Consider the following 27,405-nt stretch of genomic DNA (forward strand, 5'->3'; position numbering starts at 1 on the left):
ACCAAGCAGCATAATAAGCTTTAGTTTTCTTTTGAAATTGTGGTTTTCTTTGGGAATCAAGAGATTGTTAATGTTTGATTTTTTTTTTTTACAGAAGCGTTGCCAAATAAAGTAATTAGACTTGCTTATTTATTTATACAGTACAACGCTACGACACAGGTGAAAAGGTTGTACTGCCCGAAGAACTTCTTAACCTAAAAACAATCAAAAGTGAAATCCTATAAAACTATTGCTATCAGGCGTGATTTTACGTAAGATATGTCGAGGAGACAACTCTTGCTTTATTTAGATTTCCTTGGTATTAGAACAAAAATCTGCTTCTCCTATTGTTTTCTTCCATTTATCTTTTATTTTTGTCTAGGAGTCTTTAGTTTTTTTTAGTCCTTTTCATTTTTTGTTGGGTTTTGTTTTATTTTAGTTCTGATTAATTGGAGTCGGTTTATTTTTTGCTCAGTGATGATCCCTTTTTTCTGTATGAATATTTAGATGACGTGTATGCAGGGCTGTATCCAGAATTTTTTGGAGGGTGTTTTACATAAGATTTTTCTTCTTTTTTTTTGGGGGGGGGGGGGTTGGTTTACACAAAAAAACTCAAAAAACGCATAATTTTTTTTTTATTTTCATTTTTGTTGCGTTTTTACGAGTTAGACGAACATTTATATATATAAATGTATATATCTTTGTACTTTAGATCTATCAAAAGCTTTTGATAGTGTATGTCATAGTCAGCTTTTTTCTGCTCTTCGTGGTTACGGTGTCAATCTATCGGTTATTTTGCTTCTTCGGTACTGGTACTCTAATTCTTTTCTTCGGCTGGAATCTCTGCCTGCATCTAATATTAAATTGAAAAGAGGTTTAAGGCAAGGTGGAGTTTTATCTCCGACCCTTTTTAATTTGTGTATTTCAGGAGTTCTGGCAAAGATTTCGGCTACCTCTCTCTCCGGTTTTTCTGATGTTTCCTACCTGGCTTACGCTGATGATCTGCTTCTTATAAGCCGTACTAAAACTGGTTTATCTAACATGGTTTCTCGTGTTGCTTCTTCTTTTTCAGACATAGGCCTGTCTCTTAATGTAGATATATGTAAATTTCTTTCTTTTAATAATATTTCTAGTACTTCCCTTAGCTGTAGTGGCTTTACTATCCCTCTCGTAGATTCTCTTCAATAGTTCGGTATTTCTATTACTATTAATCTTCCGAGTTTGCGCCAGCGCACGGTCTCAGACATTAATATGAAAATTCAATTAGGATATGCTAAGATTGTTGCCAATAGAGGTAAATATAATAAACTCGCCTTGGCCAAGCTCTACTCAACTTTTTGTGACCATTCAATTCTTTTGCTTCTGGAATTTTCCTCCTTCTGAAGAAAACTGAGTTAAAAAGAATCCGGATTAATTATTTTAGATTTTGTAAATTTTTGTTGTTTCTTCCACCTTGGACCAAAAACCGGGTAATTATTAATAAATTTCTTGTTCCTAATATTACTGAAAAACTGGAAGAACTACACAGAAAACTTTCAAATACTGCTTGTATCCGTTTTTCTCCGCACCATCACCTTATCAGGTTTTTTCAGTCCTAAGTTATTTTTCTTTTATTTGTTTAGTTGTTTTTCTCTGTTTGGTCATTCTACAATTTAGATTTTTAAAGATTGAGTAAAAATCCAATAATGATAATATTAATGCCTGTTTATTATATTTTGCAATTTTTCATTTTTTTTTTTTTTTTTTTTTCCTCTTTTCCCCCTCCTTTCACGTTATTTTTTTTTTTTTTTTTTGCTCTCGTTTCTTTTAAATTATTATTTGTTACACTGTAATTTGGTAATTTTTGATTTATATATTGTCTTGTGTCGCATTTTTTGTGTTTTTCCCCGTGATACTCCACGTATTGTACCTCTGTATAGTGTGGGTTAAAAATAAATAATAATAATAATAATAATAATTTCGGGAAAGGGAGGGGGGGCTCAAACCCCCTATACCCCCTGGATATGGCCTTGCGTGCATATTTTGCCTCTCCCTTAGAGGCGATAAGTAAACAAAGGCACTGCACTTCCAGACAAATCGGGCTATAGTGACGTCATTCTAAAGCCTTTTGAGGCACTTCCAAAGACCGTACGACGGGATTTTTATGTTGAGAGATAGCGGTTTGAGTCTTTCGACTTTTTATTTTGTTTTTGATAATCTTAGTTTTTATTGATACGAGACGGTTTATTTTTTGCTGAGGGATTATCTTTTTCTCTCTCTGAATATTTAAATGCCGTGCGTGCCTTTCTTCTCCTTTACAGGCGATAAGTAAATACAGACACTGTAATTCTGGACAGATCGGGCTATACTGACGTCATTCTGTAAGCCTTTGAGGCATTTCCAATGGGTATATGGCGGAATTTTCGTATTTTGAGATAGCGGCTTAAAATTTTTTTTTTACCTCTTTTTAATTTTTTGCTTTTGAGAAGTCGGCTTATTTTTTCCTAATCTCTTATATTTATAATCTCTTTTCTCTCTTTGTATATTTTTAGATTACACTCTTTTACAGCCGACAGAGCCTTGGTTTCGCGGCGTTCATTTATTTTGTGTTTACTTTATATGAATTTATTCTATACCTTCTATACCACATTTGAGGGAGACAAAGTTTCAAACCGGGAATAGGCAGCACAGGACCCTTGCGAATTCCAATATTTTCCAAATTTCTGGGCACTTCTTATTCAGATTATTTAAAAAATTTTGGTTTTTATTATTCTCATCCCCCCCCCTTTCCGAAAAATGTCTGCATGTTTGCTGAAGCAAAATGTTGTAAAATGATTCCAATATTACATCTCCAACAAAGAATTAGTCAAACATAGCAATTTCACTGATGTCAACAATCAATATGGCATCGCCAATAACCGTGTTGTATATTTGATTCAAAATCATTTTTTTTTTTGGAATGTGTTTTGATTTTGTACAGCCGAATTGACAACTCGTTAGAAGATAAATTCTGTGAGAAAAACATGAAAAGAAGAAATGTCTGCTTTTATTTTGAGCAAATTTCTTGAAAACTAAGAATCACAGACATATGAAAAATTGTGCGCAATTTTCTATATACAGGCGTGCAGAAGGTACTGAGACAAAAATTTCAATTCATAAGCAAATTTAGGGGTGCCAATTTACAAAAGTATAGGTGAGGGGAGGGGGCAATATGTTTTTATTTTAAAAAAAATGATGATAAGAAAAAAGGTTTTCTTAAACGCATTTGGGACAAATTTTTGTTCGCTTATTTCAATGAAAACAACAAAAAAGTTACTTCTCAGATTCTAAGGGGGGGGGGGGCACAAAAACTTAGAGGAAATTAAATCCCCCTCTCTATGGCATCCCCGGTAAAATAAACGCATCTCTAGAAATAAAACACTGAAAAATAAAATAAATCACAAGAAAAAATAATTAAGTCGCAAGAATATCAAATTACAAGGAATAATGAGTACACTGAAATAAATATTGAGCGAAGATATTTAACATATTTGATTCGTAGGCCTGAGCCATTAAACAGAAAACAAAGAAGAAAAACTAACTAAATTGATTTTTAATGTTAATTTGAATGAAAGACATTTGTGAAATTTGCCGTCCAAAAAGATTGTTTCACCTGTTGTATTTACTCAGGAGGAAACATTTCTACTCAGGGGGAAAGGAGTCAACCAGTTGGAGAATATAATCATAAGGAATAAATCCCAAGGAAATCGAACAAACAACAAAAAAAGAAAATATATCCTAAGAAATAATAATAAACACGCAAAAATAAACCTCCACCGAATAATATCTTATAGGCTACTTATAATGTTCAAAAGTAATTGTAACTTTAAACCAACTCTATCTAGCAAGGGTAAGGGTAGCAGAGTAGGTTATGAGGAAGGTAGACCCCCTCCCCTCCCCTATATAAAGTCCAGGCTATAAATTAATATTTATGTTTTATTACAGTATAGTAATTTTAAAACACCCCCTTTTCACTTATTAAACAAATAACGCCTACACTTTTTTTTACTAAGGTTGGTTGTCTTCTAAAGATATAACTAATATCAATATACTAGTTTAGACCAAAGGTTGCTATAAATGTCAAGAGAAAAACTGCTCCCCAGAAAGACAATGCAAAATGACAAATGTAATGGCACAAAAAATGGCGCCATCTGCATTTAGCAAAAGTATGCCTAAAACCAAAATAGCTTTGGAATAAAATGCATAAAAATTCTAGGTTAGGAGTAGGGAAACTGCAAAATTAGGGAGCAAAAACGAGCCTTCACATAAACATGGAATAAGTTCTTGGAAGGGGGGGTTTTGTGGGGTAGAAATCGGTATTTAATCCAGTGGTGCAAAAATTTTAGGGATAATTTTCTTGGTAAAAAAAACATCAAGATTTTGCTCTGAGAATGGGAAGATTAGGGGCTCGGAAAGGACCAAGAAAAAACCGTATCCAAAAGCACAAAACGTTGTCACAGCGTTGAAAACGAGATATATCAAAGACAGCGAAAAAATAATAAAAATCCAAACATTTTGGCCAAGACCTCCATTTGGCCGTCATGAGTACAGGAATAATAATAAAAATACATAGATAAAAATTGCTTTTTCACCGTTGCATGAAAACAACCCTCTTTTATTTTAATTTTTTTTTAAGGCTTTCCTTTTTATATTGTGTTATGGACTTTTATCTAAATTGTATATTCTTCTTCCTGGACGGAGGATGAATGAGCAGATATCTCCCATAAATATTTTTAATTTCCTCTTTTTATTGCTCGTCGTCATTTATCTCGTTTTTTTTCGTTGTCCTACGTGTTCCCATTTTGTCCCGCTTAGCCAGTGAGGTTTCAGAAACTGTGTAATTGACTGTACATATAAGTCGCGAAAAATGGTAACACGACACCCTTTAAAACCGAAGCTTAACTGTTTAGTGCTCCCCAATAGAACCGTATTTGAAATAAATAAAAAATTTAAACATTTCTAATAGCTATATATGCTACCTAAAAATACTTCGCCATTTGTCTACAATATAGTCCTTTGCAGGTTCATAGTATTCCCTCCGCAAAACCACCAGCTCAGGCACTCGACGCATACTAGCGAAGAATTCGTTTTCAGTTTCGAACACAATAACTACCATTGCTGCTAATGACATAGCAATAGACATAAACGCAGGAATAAAAATCTTTGCAGGGTTGCATGGTTTTTTACGCATTTTCGCAGACAGTTTGTTAAATTTACTGTTCCAAAATGTCTTAAACTGAGACATCATCCTTTCTTTCCTGTTTTTTGGCTTAGCTTCCATCGGTTTTACAGGTTTTGAGTTTTCTACAACTGTTTCAACACTATCTGCTTTCTCGACAAGATCTGTTCTCATTGCTAAACGTCTTTGTAGTCGATGGTCGAGTGAATGGGATCGAGGTTGGGGTTCATAATATCGATCGAATCGATAACGATGTCCGTAATATTCTTCATAGTCTCTTTGGCTAAGAAAATGATATGAGCTGGTTGACTCTGCCTGACTTCCAGAAGATGACTGTTCAAAACTATCTCTAATCTGGTGATAGTCAATGCGCGAGCTTGCAGTATCACTGTAGTCAATAGGCTGTCCATAATCATCCAATCCTGAAAATATCATAATTAGTTTGACCCATCTTCTTTTTCATGGAAGGGACCCTTAAATAATTAATTCTGTTAAGTGATCAACTAATTAGTAGTAATTAAGTAGAAATAATAAGTAATTAATTGTGCTTTTAAATATCTAAGGCGTAAGTACATGATAGAGAACAAAAAGAATGACGGATGTAGACGAGTAAGCAGCATACTATTTGGGGAAAAGGATGAGAATGGGGTTTTCCATTTTAAGGGATGTGAGCATAAATTCAAATACAAAGCTAAAAATAGACGAAATAATTCGAGAATGTTGGGAAGTACTAAAAAGAAAATCCTAAGAATATCAATATTTTAGGTTGGGCAAGGCTTCGAGGGCCTTCTCTTCTGCGTTCATTATCCGACAAAAGGGCTGGAATCAACACAGGCAGGGGAAGAGACAGGTAACCCATGACCGTTTTTTGTTGGCTTCGAGGGCCTTCTCCTATTCGACCAGAGGCCGGAATCAACACAGGCACGGTTAGAGACAACCCATGGCCGTTTTCTTAAAACTTTTTTTTTTAAAGGAAGGCAGTCTTTCAAAGCGGATGAATCATATCAAGTTTGGTTCCCAAGTTTGGAATTCATTTTTGAATTACAAAAAAAGTAAATACTTTTCTTTCCTAAGAGATTAATATCCCTATCAGTTATCTAAATAATTATATATCTGATGCTAAAAATTCTGATAAACGGTAAAATTACATATTCAAAGTTTCAATAAAGATTTTTTAATCTAAATAAGAGATCTGTCAAAAGAAGCCACTGAATCAACTGAGAAACAAGTCACAACCATGCACAGAAAATGTTTTAAAATACGAAGAAAAAGATAATACTTGATGAAGAAAGTTTGTCGTACTGTTATAAATGTCCTTCTTGTAAGCATGAACCCCTACATCCCAGGACTCAGGGAAATAAACGCCGTTACAGAACAAATAATTCAAAAAACCATAGCTTCCATTTTTGACTTTTTTCAGTTTCAGTTACAGCTGAATCAATGATTAAAACTTGAAAGTTTCTCCATTTCCAAAGTTTTGAGGAAACAAAAGCCTTTCTCCTAACATCTGAATTGCTATATTTTTCTCTTATCTTTTCAAGACCAGTGACATCCAAAATTCCTGATTTAGGTTAGGTGAGAGTTAAGGGACTCCTCCAATGGTGAGTATTAACGAGAAAATATACATTAAAAAAGAAAAACCCTATCCTCCAATTTGGTAAAATAACTTTTTCATTTACAGTTTTATAACTAAATGCAACTATTTCTTTAAGATGTGTGGCTAGTACACATAACATATTATTATATAAAATTTATATATAAAACATATTATTATTTGTATACACATATTATCTATCATATAACTAAATATTTCTAGATAAAACATATATTATTCTATATAATTTTACGTTATAATAAATACCATATTTCTTTAATCGAAAAACCCTGGCTGCATAATTTAGCGCACCCAAATGTAAGAACTTAAGAGAGTAATTGTTGAAATTTCTTTTAATACTTACAGTTGCACTGAGTACGTTGAAAAGTTTTGACAAAAAGCTGGAAAAATCTGAAAAATGTGTTTTAGTTTTTGCCAGTTGTTAATACCCAGTTGGTTGTAAATAGACCCCGGCGCCGCGCCGATGAGGGAAGACCGGCGGTGGCGGGGACAAAAACAGCGCGCCGCGCCGCCGGTAATACATCGGCTGCGCGCCGCCGGCGCGATTAATGTTGACCGCAAACATTAACGTTTTCATTAGTCTTTCTCAAATCACAGCTTAAATTTACAAAAGATTTAAGCCTATTCATGAGTTCAAAACTTTACAAGTCGCTGGCTGGAAACTGGTCTTCTTTGTTATTCACCAAGAGAAGTAGAAATCTGGTAGAAACGAAATGGCTACCCTTGCATAATAGTTGAAGTATCTATTAGGTATGTATTTTTAACACGTATGGTATATGTTTACTAATTATCTAAATTATCTAAATTATCTAAATACTAATTATCAAAATTAGTACTTTGTTTCATCGAGCATTACTGCATACAAAACTTCAAATACCGTATCACAAAATTCTTCAGTTATCTGGGTAAAAACTTTGAATATTTGAACATGGAAGCTTAATTTTTTCATAATGCCCTTTGCCAATATCTGCTTTGTCACATTTAAGACAGTTGAAATGGGCGACTTTTATATTTATCGTTTTTTTTTTGCTCTTTTAGATTCCTAAAAAGCCTTCCTTTTATTAAAAACGGGTTTTAATAACAATTAAAAAAAATACATCAAGTATAACTCACGAAAATCTTGTTAATTTTTAAATTATCATAGGGGTTGGACAAAGATGTTGTACGGAGTATTTTTGCTTGGCTTCTTCCTTCTTTAATTTACATGTGTTGGTTCGTATTTCAAAATATTATCCAACTGTCGAAATATATCATACATAAAACATAAAACAATATTTACTATACACAAAAGAACATACATCTGGAAGGAGAAATATATGTAAAACGCAAAAACACATCAACCTGTCCTACCAATTTTTTCCACTATCTTTTATGATCATTTTGAATAGGATAGCTTAAAATTTCACCTTAAAAAATAATCAAGCATCAGTTCCCAATGACGAAATGTGGATGACCCACCTCAGTACTGGAAGGAAAATGGAAGTTAATTTCCAATCAATGTATTAGTCTCACCCAATTAGCTTGGTCGAACTTAAATGAATTTATATAGTGGACGATATCAGAAAATTGAACAGCTTTTCGAAGAGCATGCATAGCAATTCAACGTAATCTTGTATGACGTTAGAAACTTTTAACTAAGACAGTGAATGTTTAGAAATTTTCCTTAGGGATATTCTCATTGAATTTTCTTTCTTTTAAGATCGTGGCAACGCGTGATGGGTAAGCTGGTATACTAATGAAAGTCCAAATATTAGTATGTGTAAGAAAAAGGTATTTTTCAAGATAGTGAGGAGGGGCAAAAAATATAGGGGTCAAATGGTCGAAAAAAATTCCTTCAGTCAAACTTGGAAGTCTATTCTAACTGCGGGATGTGGCTATAACTTCGGGATCTGGCTATAATAATGATACCGTCTCTGCTTAAAAAAAAACTTTTTGGCATCCCTATTTTCAATAAAAAAAAAAAAATCTAAGTACTATCACTTATTTAATAACTCCGTATGCCTCCCCCCCTCTGGATACCATCTTGATAGGTTACCGTCTCTGCTTTAAATTAAAAAAAAAATTAATTTTTTGTCATCCCTGCTTTCAATAAAAAATTCAAGATATCATCATTTAAATATAATACTTCCCTAATCCCCCCTGGATACCATGCACCTTGATAGGGTACCTTCTCTGCTTTAAATTAAAAAAAATAATTAACTTTTTGGCATCTCTGCTTTTAGTAAAAAAAAAAATCAAGGTACTATCACTTAAATATAATAACTCCCTATACCCCCCCCCGCTCTGGATACCATCATCTTGATAGGATGCCGTCTCTGCTTTAAATAAAAAAAACCTTTTTTCATCCCTGCTTTCATTAAAAAAAACTTCGATATGTTATCATTTAAATGTAATACCTCCCTACCCCCTCTCCTTTGGATACCACCTCGCTAGGATACCGTCTCAGCTTTACATAAAAAAATAATTTATTTAATAATTAGCTAGGTCACTATATGGTTCAAACAGGAGAAATAACGTTAAACAGCTTAGTGTTCCTAGAAAAAAAAAATTGAGGGTATGAGTAAAGGGGTACGAAGATGACAACAAAAAAGGTAAAATTATTCAGATTTACCTCAAACTATTGGAAAACTGAGTCATAGATTCGCCTTGGCATTCAAAAAGATCCAAGGAATCTAATTAAAAGGGAGCACACACAAAAGTCAAATTAGGCCAGTAGCCTATGAGAGATCTCAAAATACCCAAGACAATGAACAAGTCCCAATGGGGGGCCCTGGGTCTATCAAAATATTTCAATGGTTTCGCAGGGAATTTGATAGCATTTTTTTCCATATCCGCTTTAAATGAAAAAAATAATTATCTTTTTGGCATCCCTGCTTTCAATATAAAAAAATTAGGTATTATCATTTAAAAATGATAGCCCCCTATCCCCCCCCCCTATAGGCAATAATTATTTTTTTGGGGTACCTTCTGTTTCAATCTTTAATTCCCCAACCTTGTACATAGCTTAGTCTATAGCTAAATTTTGTCTCAATAGAAGTTTTTTTTTTTTTTTGGGGGGGGGGGTACATTTTTTCAGAAATAAGATTTTATTTTCTTTAATCTATAAGGCGTTCAACAATTTAGTGTTAAACATTAAGAAATTCTTATCTAAAAATAGCAAAAGAAAAAAAAATTCTGCAAACCTACAATTCACTTGTAGAAACGATCTTCGATCTTCAAAATCAAACTGTAGTGAATGTTGCGTTCTATAATTCTATTCAACTTGAAAATAAAATTCTTGACTACGAATGATGTAAGAAATTGCAAGTGGGAAACTGGATTCGAAATGATTTAAACGCATTTCATAAAGATGATATTTTTTTTCTCAACTTATGAAGAACTGTGTATATTGCAATATTTGCAATGCAATTGCATTTTGCATCTGTCTGGTTTTTATGCAAAGTAACAAGAGACGAAAATTAACGAACCAGAGATTAGTGAAGGATAATGGTATGCAAAGTAATATTTGACAGGGAAAATCACTGGTGATAAATCGCTAGGGGTGGCACCGTGATTACGTGATTTTCGGGGATTCAGGGAACCAAATTTTTTTTCGGGGTGACGCATAGATTTTCAGGGAAATACTCGAAAATTTGGGGAAAGTGCAAGCCCTGCTTGATTTCTAATCAGGATAATCGAAATACTAAACCACACGAGAAGGATAAGCTCCGACTTTGAGGTTGACGCAATAAAGAATTGCTGTGGCGCGCCGGCGGCGTTGCGACACTTCGGCGGCGTAAGATCGGGCCTCTTGTCGGCGGCGTTCGGTTGATCCGCCGGCGCGGCACCGGGGTCTAGTTGTAAAAGTATTTTTTTTCAATGTTAAAGATGTAGCAAAAATATATTTGAGATCAATAGCTTTACCTCTCAAAAAACTCTTTTAATACTGACAGTTGCAGTGAGTACTTTGAAAAGTTTTGAAAGAAAGCTGGAAAAATCTGAAAAATATGTTTCAGTTTTTGATAGTTGTTAATAACCAGTTGGATGTAAAAGTACTTTTTTATGTTAAAGATGTGACAAAAATATAGTCGGGATCAATAGCTTTAACTCTTTAAATTTCTTTTAATACTGACAGTTGCACTGAGTACTTTGAAAAGTTTTGACAGAAAGCTGAAAAAATCTGAAAAATATGTTTCAGTTTTTGACAGTTGGTTGTAAAAGTACTTTTTTATGTTAAAGATATGGCAAAAATATATTTGGGACCAATAGCTTCACCTCTTAAAAGTTTCTTCTAATACTGACAGTTGCATTGAGTACTTTGAAAAGCTTTGACAGAAAGCTGGAAAAATACGTTTCAGTTTTTGACAGTTGTTAATAACTAGTTGGTTATAAAAATACTTTTTTATGTTAAAGATGTGGCAAAAATATATTCGGGATCAATAGCCTTACCCCTCAAACATTTCTTTTAATACTGACAGTTGCACTGAGTACTTTGAAAAGTTTTGACAGAAAGCCGGAAAAATCTGGAAAATGTTTTTCAGTTTTTGACAGTTGTTAATAATCAGTTGGTCGCAAAAATATTTTTTTTTAATGTTAAAGATGTGGCAAAAATATATTCGGGATCACTAGGTTTACCTCTCAAAAATCTATTTTAATACTGACAGTTGTACTGAGTACTTTGAAAAGTTTTGACAGAAAGCTGGAAAAATCTGAAAAATATTTTTCAGTTTTTGACTGTTGTTAATGACCAGTTGGTTGTAAAAGTATTTTTTTATGTTAAAGATGTGGCAAAAATATATTTGGGGTCAATAGCTTCACCTCTCAAAAATTTCTTTTAATACTGACAGTTGCACTGAGTACTTTGAAAAGTTTTGACGAAAAGCCGGAAAAATCTGAAAAATATGTTTCAGTTTTTGACAGTTGTTAATAACCAGTTGGTTGTAAAAGTACTTTTTTATGTTAAAGATGTGGCAAAAATATATTCGGGATCAATAGCTTTACCTCTCAAAAATTTCTTTTAATACTGAAAGTTGCACTGAGTACTTTGAAAAGTTTTGACAGAAAGCTGGAAAAATCTGAAAAGTATGTTTCAGTTTTTGACAGTTGTTAATAACCAGTTGGTTGTAAAAATACTTTTTTATGTTAAAGATGTGGCAAAAATATATTTGGGATCAGTAGCTTCACCTCTCAAAAGTTTCTTCAAATACTGACAGTTGCACTGAGTACAGTGAAAAGCTTTGACAGAAAGCCAGAAAAATCTGAAAATGTGTTTCAGTTTTTGACTGTTGTTAATGACCAGTTGGTTGTAAAAGTATTTTTTTATGTTAAAGATGTGGCAAAAATATATTTGGGGTCAATAGCTTCACCTCTCAAAAATTTCTTTTAATACTGACAGTTGCACTGAGTACTTTGAAAAGTTTTGACGAAAAGCCGGAAAAATCTGAAAAATATGTTTCAGTTTTTGACAGTTGTTAATAACCAGTTGGTTGTAAAAGTACTTTTTTATGTTAAAGATGTGGCAAAAATATATTCGGGATCAATAGCTTTACCTCTCAAAAATTTCTTTTAATACTGAAAGTTGCACTGAGTACTTTGAAAAGTTTTGACAGAAAGCTGGAAAAATCTGAAAAGTATGTTTCAGTTTTTGACAGTTGTTAATAACCAGTTGGTTGTAAAAATACTTTTTTATGTTAAAGATGTGGCAAAAATATATTTGGGATCAGTAGCTTCACCTCTCAAAAGTTTCTTCAAATACTGACAGTTGCACTGAGTACTCTGAAAAGCTTTGACAGAAAGCCAGAAAAATCTGAAAATGTTTTTCAGTTTTTGACTGTTGTTAATGACCAGTTGGTTGTAAAAGTATTTTTTTTAATGTTAAAGATGTGACAAAAATATATTCTGGATCAGTAGCTTTACCTCTCAAAAGTTTCTTCTAATACTGTAAGTTGCACTGAGTACTTTGAAAAGTTTTGACAGAAAGCTGGAAAAATCTGAAAAATATGTTTCAGTTTTGGAAAGTCGTTAATAACCAGTTGGTTGTAAAAGTACTTTTTTATGTTAAATATGTGACAAAAATATAGTCGGGATCAATAGCTTTAACTCTTTAAAATTTCTTTTAATACTGACAGTTGCACTGAGTACTTTGAAAAGTTTTGACAAAAGGCTGAAAAAAATCTGAAAAACATGTTTCAGTTTTTGACAGTTGGTTGTAAAAGTACTTTTTTATGTTAAAGATATGGCAAAAATATATTTGGGATCAATAGCTTCACCTCTTAAAAGTTTCTTCTAATACTGACAGTCGCATTGAGTACTTTGAAAAGCTTTGACAGAAAGCTGGAAAAATACGTTTCAGTTTTTGAGAGTTGTTAATAACTAGTTGGTTATAAAAATACTTTTTTATGTTAAAGATGTGGCAAAAATATATTCGGGATCAATAGCTTTACCCGTCAAAAATTTCTTTTAATACTGACAGTTGTACTGAGTACTTTGAAAAGTTTTGACAGAAAGCCGGAAAAATCTGGAAAATGTGTTTCAGTTTTTGACAGTTGTTAATAACCAGTTGGTTGCAAAAATATTTTTTTTTATGTTAAAGATGTGGCAAAAATATATTCGGGATCACTAGGTTTACCTCTCAAAAATCTATTTTAATACCGACAGTTGTACTGAGTACTTTGAAAAGTTTTGAAAGAAAGCTGGAAAAATCTGAAAAATATGTTTCAGTTTTTGACAGTTGTTAATAACCAGTTGGTTGTAAAAGTACTTTTTTATGTTAAATATGTGACAAAAATATAGTCGGGATCAATAGCTTTAACTCTTTAAAATTTATTTTAATACTGACAGTTGCACTGAGTACTTTGAAAAGTTTTGACAAAAGGCTGAAAAAAATCTGAAAAACATGTTTCAGTTTTTGACAGTTGGTTGTAAAAGTACTTTTTTATGTTAAAGATATGGCAAAAATATATTTGGGATCAATAGCTTCACCTCTCAAAAGTTTCTTCTAATACTAACAGTCGCACTGAGTACTTTGAAAAGCTTTGACAGAAAGCTGGAAAAATCTGAAAAATACGTTTCAGTTTTTGAGAGTTGTTAATAACCAATTGGTTATAAAAATACTTTTTTATGTTAAAGATGTGGCAAAAATATATTCGGGATCAATAGCTTTACCCCTCAAAAATTTCTTTTAATACTGACAGTTGTACTGAGTACTTTGAAAAGTTTTGACAGAAAGCCGGAAAAATCTGGAAAATGTGTTTCAGTTTTTGACAGTTGTTAATAACCAGTTGGTTGCAAAACTATTTTTTTTAATGTTAAAGATGTGGCAAAAATATATTCAGGATCACTAGGTTTACCTCTCAAAAATCTATTTTAATACTGACAGTTGTACTGAGTACTTTGAAAAGTTTTGACAGAAAGCTGGGAAAATCTGAAAAATATGTTTCAGTTTTTGACAGTTGTTAATTACCAGTTGGTTTTAAAAGTACTTTTTTCTGTTAAAGATGTGGCAAAAATATATTTGGGGTCAATAGCTTCACCTCTCAAAATTTCTTTTAATACTCTCAGTTGCACTGAGTACTTTGAAAAGTTTTGACGAAAAGCCGGAAAAATCTGAAAAATATGTTTCAGTTTTTGACAGTTGTTAATAATCAGTTGGTTGTAAAAGTACTTTTTTATGTTAAAGATGTGGCAAAAATATATTCGGGATCAATAGCTTTACCTCTCAAAAATTTCTTTTAATACTGACAGTTGCACTTAGTACTTTGAAAAGTTTTGACAGAAAGCTGGAAAAATCTGAAAATATGTTTCAGTTTTTGACAGTTGTTAATAATCAGTTGGTTGTAAAAGTACTTTTTTAAGTTTAAGATATGGCAAAAATATATTTGGGATCAGTAGCTTCACCTCTCAAAAGTTTCTTCAAATACTGACAGTTGCACTGAGTACTTTGAAAAGTTTTGACAGAAGCTGAAAAAATCAGAAAAATGTGTTTCAGTTTTTGACTGTTGTTAATGACCAGTTGGTTGTAAAAGTACTTTTTTATGTTAAAGATGTGGCAAAAATATATTTGGGATCAATAGCTTTACCTCTCAAAAATTTCTTTCAATACTGACAGTTGCACTGAGTACAGTGAAAAGCTTTGACAGAAAGCCAGAAAAATCTGAAAATATGTTTCAGTTTTTGACTGTTGTTAATTACCAGTTGGTTGTAAAAATATTTTTTTTTAATGTTAAAGATGTGGCAAAAATATATTCGGGATCAGTAGCTTCACCTCTCAAAAGTTTCTTCAATTACTGACAGTTGCACTGAGTACTTTGAAAAGTTTTGACAGAAAGCTGAAAAAATCAGAAAAATCTGTTTCAGTTTTTGACTGTTGTTAATGACCAGTTGGTTGTAAAAGTACTTTTTTATGTTAAAGATGTGGCAAAAATATATTTGGGATCAGTAGCTTCACCTCTCAAAAATTTCTTCAAATACTGACAGTTGCACTGAGTACTGTGAAAAGCTTTGACAGAAAGCCAGAAAAATCTGAAAGTGTGTTTCAGTTTTTGACTGTTGTTAATGACCAGTTGGTTGTAAAAGTATTTTTTTTTAATGTTAAAGATGTAGCAAAAATATATTCGGCATCAGTAGCTTCACCCCTCAAAAGTTTCTTCAAATACTGACAGTTGCACTGAGTACTTTGAAAAGTTTTGACAGAAATCTGGAAAAATCTGAAAAATATATTTCAGTCTTTGACAGTTGTTAATAACCAGTTGGTTTTAAGAATACTTTTTTATGTTAAAGATGTGGTAAAAATATTTTCGGGATCAGTAGCTTCACCTCTCAAAAGTTTCTTCAAATACTGACAGTTGCACCGAGTACTTTGAAAAGTTTTGACAGAAAGCTGAAAAAATCAGAAAAATGTGTTTCAGTTTTTGACTGTTGTTAATGACCAGTTGGTTGTAAAAGTACTTTTTTATGTTAAAGATGTGGCAAAAATATATTCGGGATCAATAGATTTACCTCTCAAAAATTTCTTTCAATACTGACAGTTTCACTGAGTATTGTGATAAGCTTTGACAGAAAGCCAGAAAAATCTGAAAATGTTTTTCAGTTTTTGACTGTTATGAATGACCAGTTGGTTGTAAAAGTATTTTTTTTTAATGTTAAAGATGTGGCAAAAATATATTCGGGATCAGTAGCTTCACCTCTCAAAAGTTTCTTCAAATACTGACAGTTGCACTGAGTACTTTAAAAAGTTTTGACAGAAATCTGGAAAAATCTGAAAAATATATTTCAGTCTTGACAGTTGGTAATAACCAGTTGGTTTTAAGAATACTTTTTTATGTTAAAGATTTGGCAAAAATACATTCGGGATCAATAGCTTCACCTCTCAAAAGTTTCTTCAAATACTGACAGTTGCACTGAGTACTTTGAAAAGTTTTGACAGAAATCAGTTTATGTTAAAGATGTGGTAAAAATATATTCGGGATCAGTAGCTTCACCTCTCAAAAGTTTCTTCAAATACTGATAGGTGCACCGAGTACTTTGAAAAGTTTTGACAGAAAGCTGAAAAAATCAGAAAAATGTGTTTCAGTTTTTGACTGTTGTTAATGACCAGTTGGTTGTAAAAGTACTTTTTTATGTTAAAGATGTGGCAAAAATATATTCGGGATCAATAGCTTTACCTCTCAAAAATTTCTTTCAATACTGACAGTTGCACTGAGTACTGTGATAAGCTTTGACAGAAAGCCAGAAAAATCTGAAAATGTTTTTCAGTTTTTGACTGTTATTAATGACCAGTTGGTTGTAAAAGTATTTTTTTTTTAATGTTAAAGATATGGCAAAAATATATTCGGGATCAGTAGCTTCACCTCTCAAAAGTTTCTTCAAATACTGACAGTTGCACTGAGTACTTTGAAAAGTTTTGACAGAAATCTGGAAAAATCTGAAAAATATATTTCAGTCTTTGACAGTTGGTAATAACCAGTTGGTTTTAAGAATACTTTTTTTATGTTAAAGATGTGGCTAAAATACATTCGGGATCAATAGCTTCACCTCTCAAAAGTTTCTTCAAATACTGACAGTTGCACTGAGTACTTTAAAAAGTTTTGACAGAAATCTTGAAAAATGTGAAAAATATATTTCAGTCTTTGACAGTTGTTAATAACCAGTTGGTTTTAAGAATACTTTTTTATGTTAAAGATGTGGCAAAAATACATTCGATCATAGCTTCACCTCTCAAAAGTTTTTCAAATACTGACAGTTGCACTGAGTACTTTGAAAAGTTTTGACAGAAATCAGTTTATGTTAAAGATGTGGTAAAAATATATTCGGGATCAGTAGCTTCACCTCTCAAAAGTTTCTTCAAATACTGATAGGTGCACTGAGTACTTTGAAAAGTTTTGACAGAAAGCTGAAAAAATCTGAAAAATATGTTTCAGTTTTTGACTGTTGTTAATGACCAGTTGGTTGTAAAAGTACTTTTTTATGTTAAAGATGTGGCAAAAATATATTCGGGATCAATAGCTTTACCTCTCAAAAATTTCTTTCAATACTGACAGTTGCACTGAGTACTGTGATAAGATTTGACAGAAAGCCAGAAAAATCTGAAAATGTTTTTCAGTTTTTGACTGTTATGAATGACCAGTTGGTTGTAAAAGTATTTTTTTAATGTTAAAGATGTGGCAAAAATATATTCGGGATCAGTAGCTTCACCTCTCAAAAGTTTCTTCAAATACTGACAGTTGCACTGAGTACTTTGAAAAGTTTTGACAGAAATCTGGAAAAATCTGAAAAATATATTTCAGTCTTTGACAGTTGGTAATAGCCAGTTGGTTTTAAGAATACTTTTCTAATGTTAAAGATGTGGCAAAAATATATTCGGGATCAGTAGCTTCACCCCTCAAAAGTTTCTTCAAATACTGACAGTTGCACTGAGTACTTTAAAAAGTTTTGACAGAAATCTTGAAAAATCTGAAAAATATATTTCAGTCTTGGACAGTTGTGAATAACCAGTTGGTTTTAAGAATACTTTTTTATGCTAAAGATTTGGCAAAAATACATTCGGGATCAATAGCTTCACCTCTCAAAAGTTTCTTCAAATACTGACAGTTGCACTGAGTACTTTGAAAAGTTTTGACAGAAATCTGGAAAAATCTGAAAAATATATTTCAGTCTTTGACAGTTGTTAATAACCAGTTGGTTTTAAGAATACTTTTTTATGTTAAAGATGTGGCAAAAATATATTTGGGGTCAATAGCTTCACCTCTCAAAATTTCTTTTAATACTCTCAGTTGCACTGAGTACTTTGAAAAGTTTTGACGAAAAGCCGGAAAAATCTGAAAAATATGTTTCAGTTTTTGACAGTTGTTAATAATCAGTTGGTTGTAAAAGTACTTTTTTATGTTAAAGATGTGGCAAAAATATATTCGGGATCAATAGCTTTACCTCTCAAAAATTTCTTTTAATACTGACAGTTGCACTTAGTACTTTGAAAAGTTTTGACAGAAAGCTGGAAAAATCTGAAAAATATGTTTCAGTTTTTGACAGTTGTTAATAATCAGTTGGTTGTAAAAGTACTTTTTAAGTTTAAGATATGGCAAAAATATATTTGGGATCAGTAGCTTCACCTCTCAAAAGTTTCTTCAAATACTGACAGTTGCACTGAGTACTTTGAAAAGTTTTGACAGAAGCTGAAAAAATCAGAAAAATGTGTTTCAGTTTTTGACTGTTGTTAATGACCAGTTGGTTGTAAAAGTACTTTTTTATGTTAAAGATGTGGCAAAAATATATTCGGGATCAATAGCTTTACCTCTCAAAAATTTCTTTCAATACTGACAGTTGCACTGAGTACAGTGAAAAGCTTTGACAGAAAGCCAGAAAAATCTGAAAATATGTTTCAGTTTTTGACTGTTGTTAATTACCAGTTGGTTGTAAAAATATTTTTTTTTAATGTTAAAGATGTGGCAAAAATATATTCGGGATCAGTAGCTTCACCTCTCAAAAGTTTCTTCAATTACTGACAGTTGCACTGAGTACTTTGAAAAGTTTTGACAGAAAGCTGAAAAAATCAGAAAAATCTGTTTCAGTTTTTGACTGTTGTTAATGACCAGTTGGTTGTAAAAGTACTTTTTTATGTTAAAGATGTGGCAAAAATATATTTGGGATCAGTAGCTTCACCTCTCAAAAATTTCTTCAAGTACTGACAGTTGCACTGAGTACTGTGAAAAGCTTTGACAGAAAGCCAGAAAAATCTGAAAGTGTGTTTCAGTTTTTGACTGTTGTTAATGACCAGTTGGTTGTAAAAGTATTTTTTTTTAATGTTAAAGATGTAGCAAAAATATATTCGGCATCAGTAGCTTCACCTCTCAAAAGTTTCTTCAAATACTGACAGTTGCACTGAGTACTTTGAAAAGTTTTGACAGAAAGCTGGAAAAATCTGAAAAATATATTTCAGTCTTTGACAGTTGTTAATAACCAGTTTGTTTTAAAAATACTTTTTTATGCTAAAGATGTGGCAAAAATATATTTGGAATCAGTAGCTTTACCTCTCAAATATATTTGAAATCAGTAGCTTTTCACAGAGTACTGTGAAAAGCTTTGACAGAAAGCCAGAAGCATCTGAAAATGTGTTTCAGTTTTTGACTGTTGTTAATGACCAGTTGGTTGTAAAAGTATTTTTTTTTATGTTAAAGATGTGGCAAAAATATATTCGAGATCAATAGCTTTACCTCTCAAAAATTTCTTTCAATACTGACTGTTGCACTGAGTACTGTGAAAAGCTTTGACAGAAAGCCAGAAAAATCTGAAAATGTGTTTCAGTTTTTTGACTGTTGTTAATGACCAGTTGGTTGTAAAAGTTTTTTTTTTTCAATGTTAAAGATGTGGCAAACATATATTCGGGATCAGTAGCTTCACCACTCAAAAGTTTCTTCAAAAACTGACAGTTGCACTGAGTACTCTGAAAAGTTTTGACAGAAAGCTGGAAAAATCTGAAAAATGTATTTCAGCCTTTGACAGTTGTTAATAACCAGTTGTTTGTAAAAATACTTTTTTATGTTAAAGATGTGGCACAAATATATTCGGGATCAATAGCTTTACCTCTCAAAAATTTCTTTCAATACTGACAGTTGCACTGAGTACTGTGAAAAGCTTTGACAGAAAGCCAGAAAAATCTGAAAATGTTTTTCAGTTTTTGACTGTTATGAATGACCAGTTGGTTGTAAAAGTATTTTTTTTAATGTTAAAGATGTGGCAAAAATATATTCGGGATCAATAGATTTACCTCTCAAAAATTTCTTTCAATACTGACAGTTGCACTGAGTACTCTGAAAAGTTTTGACAGAAAGCGGGAAAAATCTGAAAAATATATTTCAGCCTTTGACAGTTGTTAATAACCAGTTGGTTGTAAAAATACTTTTTTATGTTAAAGATGTGGCACAAATATATTCGGGATCAATAGCTTTACCTCTCAGAAGTTTCTTTCAATACTGACAGTTGCACTGAGTACTGTGAAAAGCTTTGACAGAAAGCCAGAAAAATCTGAAAATGTGTTTCAGTTTTTGACTGTTGTTAATGACCAGTTGGTTGTAAAAGTATTTTTTTTTAATGTTAAAGATGTGGCAAAAATATATTCGGGATCAGTAGCTTCACCTCTCAAAAGTTTCTTCAAATACTGACAGTTGCACTGAGTACTTTGAAAAGTTTTTACAGAAAGCTGGGAAAATCTGAAAAACATATTTCAGTCTTTGACAGTTGTTAATAACCAGTTGGTTGTAAAAATGCTTTTTTATGTTAAAGATGTGGCAAAAATATATTTGGGATCAGTAACTTCACCTCTCAAAAATTTCTTCAAATACTGACAGTTGCACTGAGTACTGTGAAAAGCTTTGACAGAAAGCCAGAAATATCTGAAAATGTGTTTTCAGTTTTTGACTGTTGTTAATGACCAGTTGGTTGTAAAAATATTTTTTTTTTATGTTAAGATGTGGCAAAAATATATTCGGGATCAGTAGCTTCACCTCTCAAAAGTTTCTTCAAATACTGACAGTTGCACTGAGTACTTTGAAAAGTTTTGACAGAAAGCTGGAAAAATCTGAAAAATATATTTCAGTCTTTGACATTTGTTAATAACCAGTTGGTTTTAAGAATACGTTTTTATGTTAAAGATGTGGCAAAAATATATTCGGGATCAGTAGCTTCACCTCTCAAAAGTTTCTTCAAATACTGACAGTTGCACTGAGTACTTTGAAAAGTTTTGACAGAAAGCTGAAAAAATCAGAAAAATGTGTTTCAGTTTTTGACTGTTGTTAATGACCAGTTGGTTGTAAAAGTACTTTTTTATGTTAAAGATGTGGCAAAAATATATTCGGGATCAATAACTTTACCTCTCAAAAATTGCTTTCAATACTGACAGTTGCACTGAGTACTGTGAAAAGCTTTGACAGAAAGCCAGAAAAATCTGAAAATGTTTTTCAGTTTTTGACTGTTATTAATGACCAGTTGGTTGTAAAAGTATTTTTTTTTAATGTTAAAGATGTGGCAAAAATATATTCGGGATCAGTAGCTTCACCTCTCAAAAGTTTCTTCAAATACTGACAGTTGCACTGAGTACTTTGAAAAGTTTTGACAGAAATCTGGAAAAATCTGTAAAATATATTTCAGTCTTTGACAGTTGTTAATAACCAGTTGGTTTTAAGAATACTTTTTTATGTTAAAGATGTGGCAAAAATATATTCGGGATCAGTAGCTTCACCTCTCAAAAGTTTCTTCAAATACTGACAGTTGCACCGAGTACTTTGAAAAGTTTTGACAGAAAACTGAAAAAATCAGAAAAATGTGTTTCAGTTTTTGACTGTTGTTAATGACCAGTTGGTTGTAAAAGTACTTTTTTATGTTAAAGATGTGGCAAAAATATATTCGGGATCAATAGCTTTACCTCTCAAAAATTTCTTTCAATACTGACAGTTGCACTGAGTACTGTGAAAAGCTTTGACAGAAAGCCAGAAAAATCTGAAAATGTTTTTCAGTTTTTGACTGTTATTAATGACCAGTTGGTTGTAAAAGTATTTTTTTTTTAATGTTAAAGATGTGGCAAAAATATATTCGGGATCAGTAGCTTCACCTCTCAAAAGTTTCTTCAAATACTGACAGTTGCACTGAGTACTTTGAAAAGTTTTGACAGAAATCTGGAAAAATGTGAAAAATATATTTCAGTCTTTGACAGTTGGTAATAACCAGTTGGTTTTAAGAATACTTTTTTATGTTAAAGATTTGGCAAAAATACATTCGGGATCAATAGCTTCACCTCTCAAAAGTTTCTTCAAATACTGACAGTTGCACTGAGTACTTTGAAAAATTTTGACAGAAATCAGTTTATGTTAAAGATGTAGTAAAAATATATTCGGGATCAGTAGCTTCACCTCTCAAAAGTTTCTTCAAATACTGATAGGTGCACTGAGTACTTTGAAAAGTTTTGACAGAAATCTGGAAAAATCTGAAAAATATATTTCAGTCTTTGACAGTTGTTAATAACCAGTTGGTTTTAAGAATACTTTTTTATGTTAAAGATGTGGCAAACATATATTCGGGATCAGTAGCTTCACCTCTCAAAAGTTTCTTCAAAAACTGACAGTTGCACTGAGTACTTTGTAAAGTTTTGACAAAAAGCTGGAAAAATCTGAAAAATGTGTTTCAGTTTTTGACTAGTTGTTAATAACCAGTTGGTTGTAAGAGTACTTTTTTATGTTAAAGATGTGGCAAAAATATATTCGGGATCAATAGCTTCACCTCTCAAAAGTTTCTTTCAATACTGACAGTTGCACTAGTATTGTGAAAAGCTTTGACAGAAAGCTGGAAAAATCTGAAAATGTATTTCAGTTTTTGACAGTTGTTAATAACCAGTTGGTTGTAAAAGTATTTTTTTTTATGTTAAAGATGTGGCAAAAATATATTCGGGATCAGTAGCTTCACCTCTCAAAAGTTTCTTCAAATACTGACAGTTGCACTGAGTACTTTGAAAAGTTTTGACAGAAAGCTGGAAAAATCTGAAAATATATTTCAGTCTTTGACAGTTGTTAATAACCAGTTTGTTGCAAAAATACTTTTTTATGCTAAAGATGTGGCAAAAATATATTTGGAATCAGTAGCTTTACCTCTCAAATATATTTGAAATCAGTAGCTTTTCACAGAGTACTGTGAAAAGCTTTGACAGAAAGCCAGAAGAATCTGAAAATGTGTTTCAGTTTTTGACTGTTGTTAATGACCAGTTGGTTGTAAAAGTATTTTTTTTTATGTTAAAGATGTGGCAAAAATATATTCGAGATCAATAGCTTTACCTCTCAAAAATTTCTTTCAATACTGACTGTTGCACTGAGTACTGTGAAAAGCTTTGACAGAAAGCCAGAAAAATCTGAAAATGTGTTTCAGTTTTTTGACTGTTGTTAATGACCAGTTGGTTGTAAAAGTTTTTTTTTTTCAATGTTAAAGATGTGGCAAACATATATTCGGGATCAGTAGCTTCACCTCTCAAAAGTTTCTTCAAAAACTGACAGTTGCACTGAGTACTCTGAAAAGTTTTGACAGAAAGCTGGAAAAATCTGAAAAATGTATTTCAGCCTTTGACAGTTGTTAATAACCAGTTGGTTGTAAAAATACTTTTTTATGTTAAAGATGTGGCACAAATATATTCGGGATCAATAGCTTTACCTCTCAAAAGTTTCTTTCAATACTGACAGTTGCACTGAGTACTGTGAAAAGCTTTGAAAGAAAGCCAGAAAAATCTGAAAATGTGTTTCAGTTTTTGACTGTTGTTAATGACCAGTTGGTTGTAAAAGTATTTTTTTAATGTTAAAGATGTGGCAAAAATATATTCGGGATCAATAGTTTTACCTCTCAAAAATTTCTTTCAATACTGACAGTTGCACTGAGTACTCTGAAAAGTTTTGACAGAAAGCGGGAAAAATCTGAAAAATATATTTCAGCCTTTGACAGTTGTTAATAACCAGTTGGTTGTAAAAATACTTTTTTATGTTAAAGATGTGGCACAAATATATTCGGGATCAATAGCTTTACCTCTCAGAAGTTTTTTTCAATACTGACAGTTGCACTGAGTACTGTGAAAAGCTTTGACAGAAAGCCAGAAAAATCTGAAAATGTGTTTCAGTTTTTGACTGTTGTTAATGACCAGTTGGTTGTAAAAGGAATTTTTTTTAATGTTAAAGACGTGGCGAAAATATATTCGGGATCAGTAGCTTCACCTCTCAAAAGTTTCTTCAAATACTGACAGTTGCACTGAGTACTTTGAAAAGTTTTGACAGAAAGCTGGGAAAATCTGAAAAACATATTTCAGTCTTTGACAGTTGTTAATAACCAGTTGGTTGTAAAAATGCTTTTTTATGATAAAGATGTGGCAAAAATATATTTGGGATCAGTAACTTCACCTCTCAAAAATTTCTTCAAATACTGACAGTTGCACTGAGTACTGTGAAAAGCTTTGACAGAAAGCCAGAAAAATCTGAAAATGTGTTTCAGTTTTTGACTGTTGTTAATGACCAGTTGGTTGTAAAAATATTTTTTTTTTATGTTAAGATGTGGCAAAAATATATTCGGGATCAGTAGCTTCACCTCTCAAAAGTTTCTTCAAATACTGACAGTTGCACTGAGTACTTTGAAAAGTTTTGACAGAAAGCTGGAAAAATCTGAAAAATATATTTCAGTCTTTGACATTTGTTAATAACCAGTTGGTTTTAAGAATACTTTTTTATGTTAAAGATGTGGCAAAAATATATTCGGGATCAGTAGCTTCACCTCTCAAAAGTTTCTTCAAATACTGATAGGTGCACTGAGTACTTTGGAAAGTTTTGACAGAAAGCTGAAAAAATCAGAAAAATGTGTTTCAGTTTTTGACTGTTGTTAATGACCAGTTGGTTGTAAAAGTACTTTTTTATGTTAAAGATGTGGCAAAAATATATTCGGGATCAATAGCTTTACCTCTCAAAAATTGCTTTCAATACTGACAGTTGCACTGAGTACTGTGAAAAGCTTTGACAGAAAGCCAGAAAAATCTGAAAATGTGTTTCAGTTTTGACTGTTGTTAATGACCAGTTGGTTGTAAAAGTATTTTTTTTTAATGTTAAAGATGTGGCAAAAATATATTCGGGATCAGTAGCTTCACCTCTCAAAAGTTTCTTCAAATACTGACAGTTGCACTGAGTACTTTGAAAAGTTTTGACAGAAAGCTGGAAAAATCTGAAAAATATATTTCAGTCTTTGACAGTTGTTAATAACCAGTTGGTTTTAAGAATACTTTTTTATGTTAAAGATTTGGTAAAAATACATTCGGGATCAATAGCTTCACCTCTCAAAAGTTTCTTCAAATACTGATAGGTGCACCGAGTACTTTGGAAAGTTTTGACAGAAAGCTGAAAAAATCAGAAAAATGTGTTTCAGTTTTTGACTGTTGTTAATGACCAGTTGGTTGTAAAAGTACTTTTTTATGTTAAAGATGTGGCAAAAATATATTCGGGATCAATAGCTTTACCTCTCAAAAATTTCTTTCAATACCGACAGTTGCACTGAGTACTGTGAAAAGCTTTGACAGAAAGCCAGAAAAAATTGAAAATGTGTTTCAGTTTTTGACTGTTGTTAATGACCAGTTGGTTGTAAAAGTATTTTTTTTCAATGTAAAAGATGTGGCAAAAATATATTCGGAATCAATAGCTTTACCTCTCAAAAATTTCTTTCAATACTGACAGTTGCACTGAGTACTGTGAAAAGCTTTGACAGAAAGCCAGGAAAATCTGAAAATGTATTTCAGTTTTTGATTGTTGTTAATGACCAGTTGGTTGTAAAAGTATTTTTTTTTAATGTTAAAGATGTGGCAAAAATATATTCGGGATCAATAGCTTTACCTCTCAAAAATTTCTTTCAATACTGACAGTTGCACTGAGTACTGTGAAAAGCTTTGACAGAAAGCCAGAAAAATCTGAAAATGTGTTTCAGTTTTTGACTGTTGTTAATGACCAGTTGGTTGTATAAGTATTTTTTTTTATGTTAAAGATGTGGCAAAAATATATTCGGGATCAATAGCTTTACATCTCAAAAATTTCTTTCAATACTGACAGTTGCACTGAGTATTGTAAAAAGCTTTGACAGAAAGCCAGAAAAATCTGAAAATGTGTTTCAGTTTTTGACTGTTGTTAATGACCAGTTGGTTGTAAAAGTATTTTTTTTAATGTTAAAGGTGTGGCAAAAATATATTCGGGATCAATAGCGTTACCTCTCAAAAATTTCTTTCAATACTGACAGTTGCACTGAGTACTCTGAAAAGCTTTGACAGAAAGCCAGAAAAATCTGAAAATGTGTTTCAGTTTTTGACTGTTGTTAATGACCAGTTGGTTGTAAAAGTATTTTTTTTTAATGTTAAAGATGTGGCAAAAATATATTCGGGATCAATAGCTTTACCTCTCAAAAATTTCTTTCAATACTGACAGTTGCACTGAGTACTGTGAAAAGCTTTGACAGAAAGCCAGAAAAATCTGAAAATGTGTTTCAGTTTTTGACTGTTGTTAATAACCAGTTGGTTGTAAAAGTATTTTTTTTTAATGTTAAAGATGTGGCAAAAATATATTCGGAATCAATAGCTTTACCTCTCAAAAATTTCTTTTAATACTGACAGTTGCACTGAGTACTGTGAAAAGCTTTGACAGAAAGCCAGGAAAATCTGAAAATGTATTTCAGTTTTTGATTGTTGTTAATGACCCTTTGGTTGTAAAAGTATTTTTTTTTAATGTTAAAGATGTGGCAAAAATATATTAGGGATCAATAGCTTTACCTCTCAAAAATTTCTTTCAATACTGACAGTTGCACTGAGTACTGTAAAAAGGTTTGACAGAAAGCCAGAAAAATCTGAAAATGTGTTTCAGTTTTTGACTGTTGTTAATGACCAGTTGGTTGTATAAGTATTTTTTTTTAATGTTAAAGATGTGGCAAAAATATATTCGGGATCAATAGCTTTACCTCTCAAAAATTTCTTTCAATACTGACAGTTGCACTGAGTACTGTGAAAAGCTTTGACAGAAAGCCAGAAAAATCTGAAAATGTGTTTCAGTTTTTGACTGTTGTTAATGACCAGTTGGTTGTAAAAGTATTTTTTTTAATGTTAAAGGTGTGGCAAAAATATATTCGGGATCAATAGCTTTACCTCTCAAAAATTTCTTTCAATACTGACAGTTGCACTGAGTACTGTGAAAAGCTTTGACAGAAAGCCAGAAAAATCTGAAAATGTTTTTCAGTTTTTGACTGTTATTAATGACCAGTTGGTTGTAAAAGTATTTTTTTTTAATGTTAAAGATGTGGCAAAAATATATTCGGGATCAATAGCTTTACCTCTCAAAAATTTCTTTCAATACTGACAGTTGCACTGAGTACTGTAAAAAGCTTTGACAGAAAGCCAGAAAAATCTGAAAATGTGTTTCAGTTTTTGACTGTTATTAATGACCAGTTGGTTGTAAAAGTATTTTTTTTTAATGTTAAAGATGTGGCAAAAATATATTCGGGATCAATAGCTTTACCTCTCAAAAATTTCTTTCAATACTGACAGTTGCACTGAGTACTCTGAAAAGCTTTGACAGAAAGCCAGAAAAATCTGAAAATGTTT

The 27,405-nt window shown here is 32.0% G+C and overlaps 1 protein-coding gene across 1 annotated transcript in view; it reads right to left on the minus strand.

Annotated features, from left to right (window-relative positions):
• Positions 1–4,321: 4,321 nt before the first annotated feature.
• The window catches only part of LOC148948377 (protein 4.1-like), a gene marked incomplete at its 5' end in the record, with an annotated part of 340,764 nt that continues 317,680 nt past the window's right edge, over positions 4,322–27,405 (minus strand). The window contains one exon of the mRNA XM_089094909.1: positions 4,322–5,598. Coding sequence (XP_088951035.1) covers positions 4,973–5,598 — 626 coding nt within the window. The remainder of the gene's footprint in view (positions 5,599–27,405) is intronic.

The sequence above is a fragment of the Artemia sp. Qi Xiang Cuo genome, chromosome 9 (genome assembly GCF_049724085.1).
Source record: "Artemia sp. Qi Xiang Cuo chromosome 9, ASM4972408v1, whole genome shotgun sequence".
NCBI classification, from domain to species: domain Eukaryota; kingdom Metazoa; phylum Arthropoda; class Branchiopoda; order Anostraca; family Artemiidae; genus Artemia; species Artemia sp. Qi Xiang Cuo.